Here is a 12,206-nt window from a genome sequence, read left to right on the forward strand (position 1 = left end):
TATTAATATTACAAATTAAAAAAATATATATTTCAATTTCAATTTTTATTATTATTATTTTTATAATTATTATTATGAATTTTACTCAAATCCACTCAACCAAACATAAAATATTATAATTCAATCGAATTCTAATTCCATCATATTCCAATCTATTTAGATTCCAATTTAATTAAATTTTAGTTTCTTTAACAGATTCCAATACTTTTAAAAAAATTCTGCGAATCAAACGGCTCTTAAGTGTACTTCAGTTGTTGTAGTTTGACTTTTCAATTTGGGCTCAAAGATAATCTTCTTATATCAAAAGTTGTCTTATGTAATATAAATAATTAACCACGTTCATAAGGATTTTGTATCCTTTTCATATATATTGTCATTTTACAAATTAACATTCATAAGATTTATGTTTGCTCTCCCTCTCAAGTAATTAATAGAGTATTTTATTCTTTTCTTTGCTAAATACTTATGCATATTGTCATTTTACAAACTTGACATTGTAAAGAAAACACGTGTGGGAATATATCTTTTATGTTTGTTTGTAACGAAGTGTAGTAAAGTTTATGCACAAATTGTGACGAATTATTGTTAGTGGTAAAAGAAATTGCACGCTTTTAATAATTCACTTATATAGGGCCAACATGCTTGTTTCCACCATTTCGTCTATTTTCTCTTTGGATTTTAGCAATAAAAGCAAACATACACTTGTGTAATTTTGTTTGATTTGATGCTTGATTTACATTTCGTGGTACCATATGGAGGGCAAAGGCTCCCACCTAAAATTTGAATAATTAGTCTAGTAATGTTTCGGGGTAGACACAAGAATGACTCACTTGGTTGACTCATCATGTTAGGAGGGATGTTATTTTTACTCGATTCTTTATGTTAATTAAGGTTTAAAGTAAAATCCTTTTACGATCGCACATTTGACACCCTTATGATCTATGCTAGTACCCGATCACAAACTCACATGCCCATTGTGTATCTCCCTTATTTCGAAACCCCATGAAATGAAACTAAATAGTTGTCGTAAACATAATTCTACCACAATTAACGATCACACACTTGACACCCATATGATCTATGCTATTATTCGATCACGAACTCACAAACCCGTTGTGTATCTCCCTTATTTCGAAACCCCATAAACTGAAACTAAATAGTTGTCGTAAACAAAATTACACCACAATTAATGCTAGGCATTAATTATACATAAGATTCATATAGATAGTCGAATGGCATAAAACCGAAAATCACAAAACCCAAAAACCCCATTTGTGTGTGAGGATCGGCCGAAGCCAAGAGAGAGATAGAGATTTTCTTTAGGGTTTTCAAAACTAATTGTTTTGAATGAATTAATGGAAAACCTTTAGTATTTGATCTTTATTTATAAGGATTAATTAAAAGGGTTTTTGACTTGGTGACCAAGTTGGACGAGATCTAGGAAACCTCCTTCTAATTTTCGGCCCCCTTTCTTAAATTGTATAATTAGGAAACTTCTAATTTATAATTTAAACCATCTCTTTTTATTAATAAACATTTATATAACTATTAACTTATGTTTATTAATTATTTTATGATCATATTAATTAATATATTACTTTAATATACTAATTAATAACATAGTGTTTACGTGTCATTTTGTGTGACACCGTAGGCTTAAATGATTTCCGGACATGCGTTTATGTAACGTGATCATATACCAACAACTACAACAAATATGTTATTTATTAACACTCGTTTCTTCGCATTTTTTTAACATGTTAAAAAAATTGTTAATTTATTCACATTTATAAATGTTTGAAAAAAACTCATATTTAAAAGTATGAATAAAGTTAAATAATCAAAACCTTTCACAATTATATATGTAGAAACAAAAAATTCACATTTTTAAGTGTGTAAAAATATATAATTGCTCACACTTAAAAGCATGGAAGTAATTTGTGACACAAAATTTCCTCACACAAGAGGAGTGCGAAAAATTTGAGTGTGATAAATTAGCTCTCACATTTTTAAGTGTGAAAATGTTTGATATTTTTTCACACTTTTAAGCGTGAACATTTTGTTTATACATTTATATCTGTGAAAAAAGTATGACTTTTTAAATTTTTTTCACACTTCTAAGTGTGAACTTTTTTTTATACAATTTTAAATGTGAACAAATTAAAATATTTTTTCCATACTTTTTAGAAATGCGAGAAAATAAATGTGAGCAATTGACATTTTTGTTGTAGTGCTAGTATCAAAGCCGCACTGCAAATAAAAGTTCATTTGTTCACACTTGGTTATAAAAAGTGTGAAAAATTAATGAATTTAATCACATATATATCTAATTGTGTAGAGAAAAAATTCATTTAAAAGTGTGAATAAATTTCAAAAGTTGTAATTTTTTCACACTTATTACTTATAAATGTGCAAACAAAATTATAACACTTAAAAGTGTGAACAATTGTCAAATATTTTTACACTTATACGTGTGAAAATCAATTTCTAACAAATGATTTTTTGACACTCTCTATGTGTGAAGAAAATAGGTGTTAATAACTAACTTTCACACTATTAAGTGTGAATAATTGCTATATTTTTACACACTTGAAAGTATAAACTTTTATTTTCCACATGTATAAGTATATAAATATTGTGATTTTTTAAATTTTTTCACACTTTTAAATGAAATTTATTTCTATACATTTTTAAATGTGATTAAATTAATAAAAAATTTCACAGTTTTTAAAAGTATGAAAAAATAAGTATGAAAAAATGACATATTTGTTGCAGTGTCAGTTTTGAGGCAAGGCAAAAGAGACAAAAGCCTAAGGCCCAACCAATATTGTAAGGGACCAAAAAAATAAACTAAATAAATTAATATACGTATTCATTTTTGTTTTCATTAATTGGGTACCTATACGGTACAACGGATACAATATAGAACGTGTTAGGTGGCGGGACAACGCCAATTTGAAAATAAACATTTGTGTAAGAAATTGATAGCTAGTGTTAGTTAAATTCTTATTCTAAAAACACATGCACAACTTCGACAATCTCTTACTTTTCATGGTTTGTTTGAACATGTAGCCACGATTTGGTCATCATAGTTTTTAGCTATTGCGTTTGTTAAGGGGGAAAATTTGTCTTCTTTTTCAAATAAAATATAATTGTGAAACGGGAGGTATAAAATTCTTTGAAGGTCAAATGGGGCATAATTACAACATGTTGTCATTTTTTACATGTAATTGTTAGCGTGGAAGCATTAAACCATTTGCAACATAAACAAGCAATGAAGGAAAAACTTAATAGGAGATACATATGTTAGAGTGTCGGGTTAAATAATAAGAACATATTGAAGAGGATTTAGATCCTCTTTGACATCAAACTTGATGGAAACATATATATGTTGCACTTATTGCAAATTCACATACATATATAATAACGGATGACAAAAAGTTGGATAACATAGTCAAATAACAAACCTCGGTTGCGGTGACACGTAAAAAAAACGATCAACATGACCAGAATTTACAAAAAAGGGAGACAATGCTGGGGAGAGTGGGTAGCGTCGCTGGCCTATGCCGCCATCAACCCCACGCCCCTAGGAGAAATCAAATGATAATTAGGCGGAATCTGCAAGACAGGCAGAATGCACATTGCTTTTTTCAAAACCCAATGTCATATCCGTTGGCAATGCATAAAATTAATGGGAAGTGATATTTCTACAATAGAATTTTGCTATGTACAACGAATGTATAGATTTTTATGCACAGAATACAACTGCATGATACATGTATTGTTGTAGATGGCAAAAATGTGTTGTAGTAATATCATTTCCCAAAAAAAATTCTTTAACTTTAAATAAAATAAACTAAGATGTGGGTGTAGATTCCTTTAAATAAAATAAAGAGTTAATTACAAAATTGGTCCCTGTGGTTTATACATTTTAGCAATAGGGGTCCATTTTTAAGTATCGTTGCAATGGGGCTCCCTATTTTGAGAATTTTTTGCAAGATTGGTCCCTTTCTAACATAACCGTTAGCGAATGTCGTCAAGTCTTAACAGAAGGAACCATCTTTGCTAGTAAACTCATAAAGGACCCCTATTGCTTAAATGGAAAAACCATAGGGACCGATCTTGCAATTAACAACTTTATATCTTTTTTGATTTAACTCAAGAGATTGCAACATACAATTGTCAGTGTGTTAGATCCCTAACTAGTAACTTATGTGTACTCAAAAATTTTAATAATGAATATGTACCTTGTATAATCTTTTTACTTTGAAAAATAATTGATATATAAACTATTATTATTATTATTATTATTATTATTATTATTATTATTATTATTATTATTATTTATATTTACGAAATTAGAGGTTATATGTTTGAAATTTGATATTACCAAAAAGTAAACTTGTTCAAAAAAATATAATTACCATATATGGTTTTTTAGTTCCCTATGTAATATGTTAAACATTTATGTAGTTGGTGGATTAATAAATATTAATTACTAAATATATAGTTTATTTTAATATAGATCATAACAAACTTTTTAATATGTTTTTTATATATCAAGTAATACAGTTTGTTATTTTAAGACGTGAATATAAATTATTATGTGGATTTGATTATCGGATAGAGATCAAATAAGAATGGTCTAAAGGAGAAAATGTTCGTTATTTATTTTTTTTAGCTTGTTTTTTCCAGTTTTTTCATTTCTTCTTTAATTAACTAATTTCATATAAAAATTTTAAAAATTTTTAACTTTTTTTTTTAAAGGGCATAGCCCGTAAACTATAGGCGAAGCCTTTCCGTTTATGGCGGAGCCATGATGACTAAGGGCGAAACCCGTTAGGTAGATCACCCATCACCGATCACCCTTATGACATATCACCCTCTATGACCTGTCACTCCCACGAGCTACCTCTTATTAATATCCTTAAAGGCGAAGCCCGTACGGTACCCTTACATGTATAACTCACTAACTCGGGTTAAATATTTTTTTTAATATTTTTTTTATGGATTGAGTTAATTAAAAAAAGAATGAAAAAAGTGAAAAAAATAAAAATGAAAATAAAAAACTAAAAAAAAAAATGGACCTTCTTTCCCTTCCATGCTAAAGAACTTTCTATCTGGAACTCTACCCTTTGATTATCATCAACAATTGGAGCATTTACAAATTCTAGAATATTTTTGTAGAATAATATTTTTAATAGTTTAATTATCAATAATCATGAAATTCTAAAGTATATTAATAGTTATATTTAAATTAAGTATTTATTAATTTTCATTCTTTTATAGAAAAGTTAAAAAGTATAGTTAAGGATCTGACGCACTGACAATTGTATGTTTCAATCCCTTGAATTAAATCAAAAAAGATATCAAATTGTTAATTGCAAGATTGGTCCCTAGGCTTTTTCCATTTTAGCAATGAGGGTCCTTATTAAGTTTACTAGCAATGATGGTCCCTTCTGTTAAGACTTGATGACATCCACTAACGGTCCTGTTAAAAAGGGACCGATTTTGCAAAAAATTCTCAAAATAGAGACTCCCATTACAATGAAACTTAAAAAGGAACCCACATTGCTAAGATGTGTAAACCACAGGGACCAATTTTGCAAATAACTCTAAAATAAACTAAACAAGGGTTTTATGTTCCACTATGTATTAATGTATATGTGTTTTCCCGCTGCTTCAACGAAAAAGGAGAATTTTGGTATTTGTCTTTTTACCTTTGAATTATCTTTTAATGGAAAATGACTAATCCTCTTAACAAAATATCTTAAAAATCCTCGTAACACTTTAAGAAGGTGACATGTGGTATTCACTAATTTTCTTTCTTAATCTTGCCCTCTGATTTTTCCATATGTCATCATCTAATAGTTAGAAAAATTTTTAGGCTATTATGTTATGGGGATTAATTATTTCTCATCTTTTATATTAAAGGAAATGGAAAAGAATAATAGAGTTTTAGCATTTTCAAATTTTATTACAAAATTTATAAACATTTAACTTTAATCTTATAGCAAAATTTTATAGATAAAGTAAAGTACAAATAGAGTTTTAGGATTTCCAAAATTCATCTTTTATACTGTATTAAAATTTTATAATTAAAGTAATGTACTAATAGAGTTTTAGCATTTCCAAATTCTATCACAAAACTTTCAAATGTTTTAGTTTGGTCCTAAAACAAAATTTTATATTAAAGTAAAACATCGCACCACCTGAATTTTGTCACATCACATTCATAAGAAAGTGGCGTTTAATTAAGTGATTATTGATTTAACGCAAATACATACATAACAAAAACATATAGCTGGGGCGTATACCCAGCTAGTTTTAATTATAGAGTAGTATAGATTAGAAGGATGTTTAAGACTGAAAATATAAATGGACATATATCTTTCTTTACAATTTTTTAACAATGTGGATTTTGTTAGAAGGTATATGTTTTAAAGGTGTTAAGTTTTAAAATGACGACTTTTTTAACTAAATAATGAAATGGTATAAGTGTTCATGTGCGATAAAACAACTCATAAGAGCGTTACTAAAGAAATTATAAATATAATATAGAGATAATTTCACAAATCGTCCTTGTGGTTTTACCAAAAAATCATGTTTCATCCTTTAAACTTTAAAATGACACTGGTAGTCCTTTATACGCGGATAATAGTCATGTTTCGTCATTTAATATAACGGATGATGGTCACATTTCGTCCTTTAATCTAACGGATGATGGTAATGTTTCATCCTTTATACGATCGACTAAAGGACGAAACGTGACAATTATCGGCGTATAAAGGACTATGTCATTTTGAAGTTTAAAAGATGAAACGTGATTTTTTGGTAAAACCACGATGACGATTTTTGAAATTAACTCTATAATATATCTTTGTTTCATGTTGGCAATATAATGAACTTTTAAAAACAATGTATGTAATATAAGTGTAAATTTTGATTTGATTATTCCAAGTAAGCATTTTGTATGACTTCATTGTTATGTTAAAACAAATCAAAAGGTGTATAGAAGAAATATAATGTAAACCTATTTTGGAATAATTGGTACGGATGGTAATATGTTCATCCTTTATGATGTCTCTAGTATTTTGGCCAAAACTTTTTGTAAAACAAAAAAGTTAGGTGTTTAAAACGCCAAACTTCGCAAAATAAGGCAAGTGTGACATCCCCAATGTCAAAATTAAAAACGTGGCTACCACTATTTTGTTTGGATAGGTTTTCAAGGTATGTTTTAAAGAATGAAATAGATGAGCATACTACATAACTTTGTGACATAGTTGGTATTAGATTTTAGACACGTGTCCAACACTGAACACGAGACTTACGATATTATTAATATTAGATATTAATACATGTAATTTATAAAAGTTTATAAAGTGAAAGTTGAAGATATAAGTAGATACTGAGTGTTCAATTCAAATGCCAAAAATGTTAAGCTTATAAAAAGAAACTAATGTAATAAATGAATATTGGAAGTATATATCCTCCTTCATCATTTGAAAGACTTATTTATATACGAACTTTGTTGTAGTGTTTTTTGTCTTGTCATCTTTGTCACATATTAGCACCTTAAAGCCCCTTCTCGACTTAACTCGAGATACTGCAATATACAACTGTTCGTGTGTGAAAACCGGATTTTATAGATAGAAACCAGTTTTAATAACATTGTAAAAATAATTATTTTAGTTATTTGTTTTTTATTAATTAAATAAAATTATGTAAAAACTAAATGATAAAATCAGCGAGAGTCAAATTGATGAAATCGAGCCATATGATTGGTTAATAAGTCATTATTTCAACTGTCTTTTAATGTATATTAAAATTAAAATTATACAATTACTACTAAAATCTTAATATATTTACAATAAATTTAATTTATTTTTATATAATTAATTTTATATATATGATAGAACATATTATTGGATATATATTAGCTATTATTTTATTGAATAAATATTAGCTATTATTTTATCGGATATATATAAGTTATTATTATTTATTTATTATATTAAAACTATTGGATAAAAAGTGTAAATATATGATGGAAAACAAAAAAGTGTAAACTAAAGTCAAAATTGAAAAAAAGTCAACATTAAGAAATAAAAGCTGTGATTAGTCAATAAATTATTAGAGCAGCTATGTTTTAATATAATAAAAGAAACATAAAACTTAATTTAAATAAGAAAAGCATACCGACTTTAACTTTCAATCAATTAGAGTAGTTAGCAAGTATGTTCATTCATTGCATTGTTATACCCGATTTAATTTTTTCATGTCTTATTATGATCTTTCAAACTAATGGAGTTGTTTAAAAATCATTAAATGTGAGTAGTTGCATTAATATTTACGTGTAGCTAGTAAATGAAATTAACAAACGGTTTTAAAATTTAAATAGCTGAGCCACATAATTGAAGTCCGGCGGGTGGACAAGACACACTTGATTTATTTGGCAAAAACCAATAACACCTAACCTACCAAATTTTATACTGTAATAACTTTTTTTAATTTGGACCCTTTTAAATACTATAGCTTTTGCTTTAAAGTTTAAACTCTTATACCATTTTTATTTTAGACCCTTTTAATTACAAAAAGACATTTACGTGGGATGTGGTTTGAAGCAACAAAATACCCAAGATTGGATAGACGATTATAACGTAATTTGTAATTTCATATTATTTTCAAATAATGATGATGTGTATAATAAATATACTTAGAAATAAGTAAAGTAAATATTTATGAAGAAATAATACCTTGTGGCAAAGTTAAAATTTTATGTTGCATTGGAACAAATATCACGGATCAGATTAAAAGTCATTTGACACTACAGTTAATTTATTTAACGTGTATGGGTTATGATCATTTAAAAACTAAAATTTTCGTGAAAACTAGAAAACTGCTAAAACACATTGTGGTATGAATTTAACACAATGTGTTTTCGAAAAACATATTAAAAACACATTGTGTTAAATTCATATCACAGTGTGTTTGAACAATTTTTCGATTTACAACGCTATCAAAAACACACCGTGATTTAAAACTTAACACAACGTATTTTAGGTTACACAATAAAAACACATTGTGTAAAATTTAGATCACAGTGTGTTTTGGTCAGTTTTTTAGTTTTCACAAAAAAAAAATAGTTTTCAATTGAATATTTCACTAATCTCTATATGTATAATATGTAAAACCTATGCATTAATTAAAAACTATAATACAGAGGTTAATAAGATTAAAAGTGTTGTTACATTGCCTAAAAACGAAGTGTAAGTTTTTCTTAACAAAAGTAATACTTATTCAACAATGTTCAAAATAAAATGTGTAATAATATTCAAAAGGAATGGATATATACGTCTGTTAGGTACACAAGGTTAAGTTTGAAATATTTACATACTAAATTTTTTAATTTATAAAATTCATGGACCCAAACATTTATTCACTAAACAAAAAATATTAAAAATTTAGTATAAGCTTAAGTATACTCACTTTTCCTACATTCGAAACATGTTGAAATACATTCAAATTTAAAAACACTTCGTGCAGTTACGGTACACAGAACATAGCTGTTGTATACAATTCCATGTAAAACGTTTAGTCAAAAAGTGTCAAACACCAATTCCACAAACAACTAAATCCATTATCATTCGGTCCTCTCCTTTTTCTTTTCTCACCGACACTACTGTCAAACTCCCAAGGCCAAAATCTATATATACTTAATCGTAACCTGGCCTTCACTGACAAGGATCTGACTGTAGTTTATACCGGAGAAGTAATGGCGGTTGTAACACAACTCTCGATGCTAACGTCACCACTTCCACTACTATCCTCTCATCACTCAAACCTCCGACACGGGTTCTGATAACGCTAATTTCCTCATCTCTTTTTAGATGGCCTAAATACTACTCTACTCTTTTTTTCTCTCTATTCTTATGCCTCTGTCAATCATGAACTCCTTCCTTCCTCTTCCTCACTGTCACATCAGTTTTTCTCTCCCCTAAAACACTTCTTCCTCATTTACTACCAACCCCACCTCTTCCTCAACTTTTATTTATTTTAATATATCAAAATAAACAACACAAACTTAAATTCTTTTTTATAAAAAAACATTACATTACATTAAATTAAATACAAACACATTACATTAATTAAAAAAAAAACATATTAGAAAATTAAAAAACACGTTTCATAAATAAATAAAAGACAACTTATTATTATTTAAAAAAAATTACTTCAACGTTGACGGTGTTGTGCAGGCAAGTTCCAAATGTGTTCGACTAGAGCGCCTCGAAGACGGTGGTGCGTCGCTCGATCACGTAACTCCCCCATCATATGTAACTGTGTTCCAACTCGTTGGGTCCAAGTATGAACTGGCCTCTCCTCCGGAATTAAATCTAATCGAATGAACTAATTGCACGACCGTTATAATCAACAACCATGTTGTGCAAAATCACACAACTGTACATCATACGCTTAATTTTGTTGACGCTCAACGGACGCGCTTCCTAAGTGAGGATATGGAAACGACCTTGAAGCACTCCGAATGCACGCTCTACGTCTTTCCTTGCAGCTTCTTGATAGCGCTTAAACTTTAAGGTCTTGGGGTCCATGGGACACTTGAAAGACTTCACGAGTGTAGACCATTCAGGATAAATACCGTCGACTAAATAATACCCCTTTGTAAACTGCTCGCCGTTAAAGTTTACCACATGAGCTTTATCTTCAAGGAGTTGGTCGAACAAGTCAGATTCATTGAGTACGTTTATGTCGTTGTTCGAACCGGCTGGTCCAAAGTAAGCATTCCAAATCCACAAATCATACGAGGCAACTACTTCAAGCATGATTGTGGGGTGTCTTTTGTCGCCACGAGTGTATTGGCCTTGCCGTGTAGTGGGGCAGTTTCTCCATGGCCAGTGCATACAATCAACGCTGCCGAGCATCCCCGGGAAACCATGCACCTCCAAATGCTTCGCGGTCAGTCGATTAACATCTTCTTGGGTCGGTTTTCTCATATACTCATCGTGATACAATTGAACGATGCACTTACAAAAATTGTTCAAAGCATCATATGACGTTTGTCGACCCATTTCCAAATACTCATCTAATTGGTCGGCGGAAGCACCGTACACCAGCTGGCATACAGCGGAAGTACATTTTTGAAAAATGTTTAGAGTGGGAGCACCCGCGACATCGAAAGGGGGATTGTGAAAGTATTGAAAGTGAGGCGGTAATGGTTGTATGGCACCAAAAGTTTGTATGTCCCTCACTATACGAATAAACATTTCTTTGGGCATTCGGAAACGCCTGCGAAAATAATCAGCAAGGAAGACGGGTTCCGGGGCAAAGTAATGATTATAAAGACGGGATGCCGCATCGGCGTGGTTTCTGGCTATGTATCTTCTTGGTGCTCTTGGCATTCTGGAACTCTCGGCCTCTGTTTCTTCTTCTTCTTCTTCTACAAAATTAACAAATGTGTTCAACATTTGTGGATCTATAAAATACCTTTGAATGTAGGTTGTTGAATCTTCGTCGGAACTTGACATTTTTGTTGTATAAAATGGATGATTGATTTTTATTTGTATGTGTTTTTTGGAATGAAAAAGAATAAAATGAATGGATTAGTTTATATAGAGGTGTAAAATAGAAAAATAAAAATAAAAACAACTAGCCGTTAGCTAGATTTTAAAAATAAAAAAGCTTTTTTTTTATTCGGACCCACCATCACCACGCTCCCCTTCGTCGTCCAAGTTCAACCGAACGAAGCACCCCCATCGACGAAGCCAACGAACACCTCCCTGCCAACCTCTTCCTCGTCGACGAATTTGAAGAACAAGCCCACGAAGAGCCGTTGGCATCGGCCTTATAACTTTGTTTGGATGTGTCTTGTAAAGTTGATGAAAGTGGTGGGTGGTAATTGGGCAAACATGTTATAAATCCAAAAGAGTTTAGCGGCCGTGGCGATGGTAATATATAGGTATATGTTTTTGGTTAATTTGTATTCTAGGTTAGATATTATTTTAACTACGATACTGCCATTGCCAGTAAGACAAAAGATGTACTTTAGCTAAGTCTTAGCCAACCAAGCCGGATATTATAAAAACCGAGGTGCTACTGTATCTCCAAATGATATGAATCTTTGTATATATATGGTAAGTGGGGTGGGTTATTTTGAGTCCAAAGTTTCCTTCTTCTCCGGCCACCGCCAA

At 30.0% G+C, this 12,206-nt stretch overlaps 1 protein-coding gene across 1 annotated transcript; it reads right to left on the reverse strand.

The window, feature by feature from the left end:
* Positions 1-10,505: 10,505 nt before the first annotated feature.
* On the reverse strand, positions 10,506-11,543 carry LOC122604817. Its single transcript, XM_043777682.1, has one exon. The coding sequence runs from the start codon at positions 11,541-11,543 to the stop codon at positions 10,506-10,508; it is 1,038 nt and encodes a 345-aa protein (XP_043633617.1).
* Between the last annotated feature and the right edge of the window lie 663 nt (positions 11,544-12,206).

Source organism: Erigeron canadensis, chromosome 6 (assembly GCF_010389155.1).
Source record: "Erigeron canadensis isolate Cc75 chromosome 6, C_canadensis_v1, whole genome shotgun sequence".
Taxonomy (NCBI): Eukaryota; Viridiplantae; Streptophyta; class Magnoliopsida; order Asterales; family Asteraceae; genus Erigeron; species Erigeron canadensis.

Coding starts and splice junctions, on each gene's coding strand:
- LOC122604817 (XM_043777682.1), bottom strand. CDS start 11,543: ATGTCAAGTTCCGACGAAGATTCAACAACCTACATTCAAAGGTATTTT.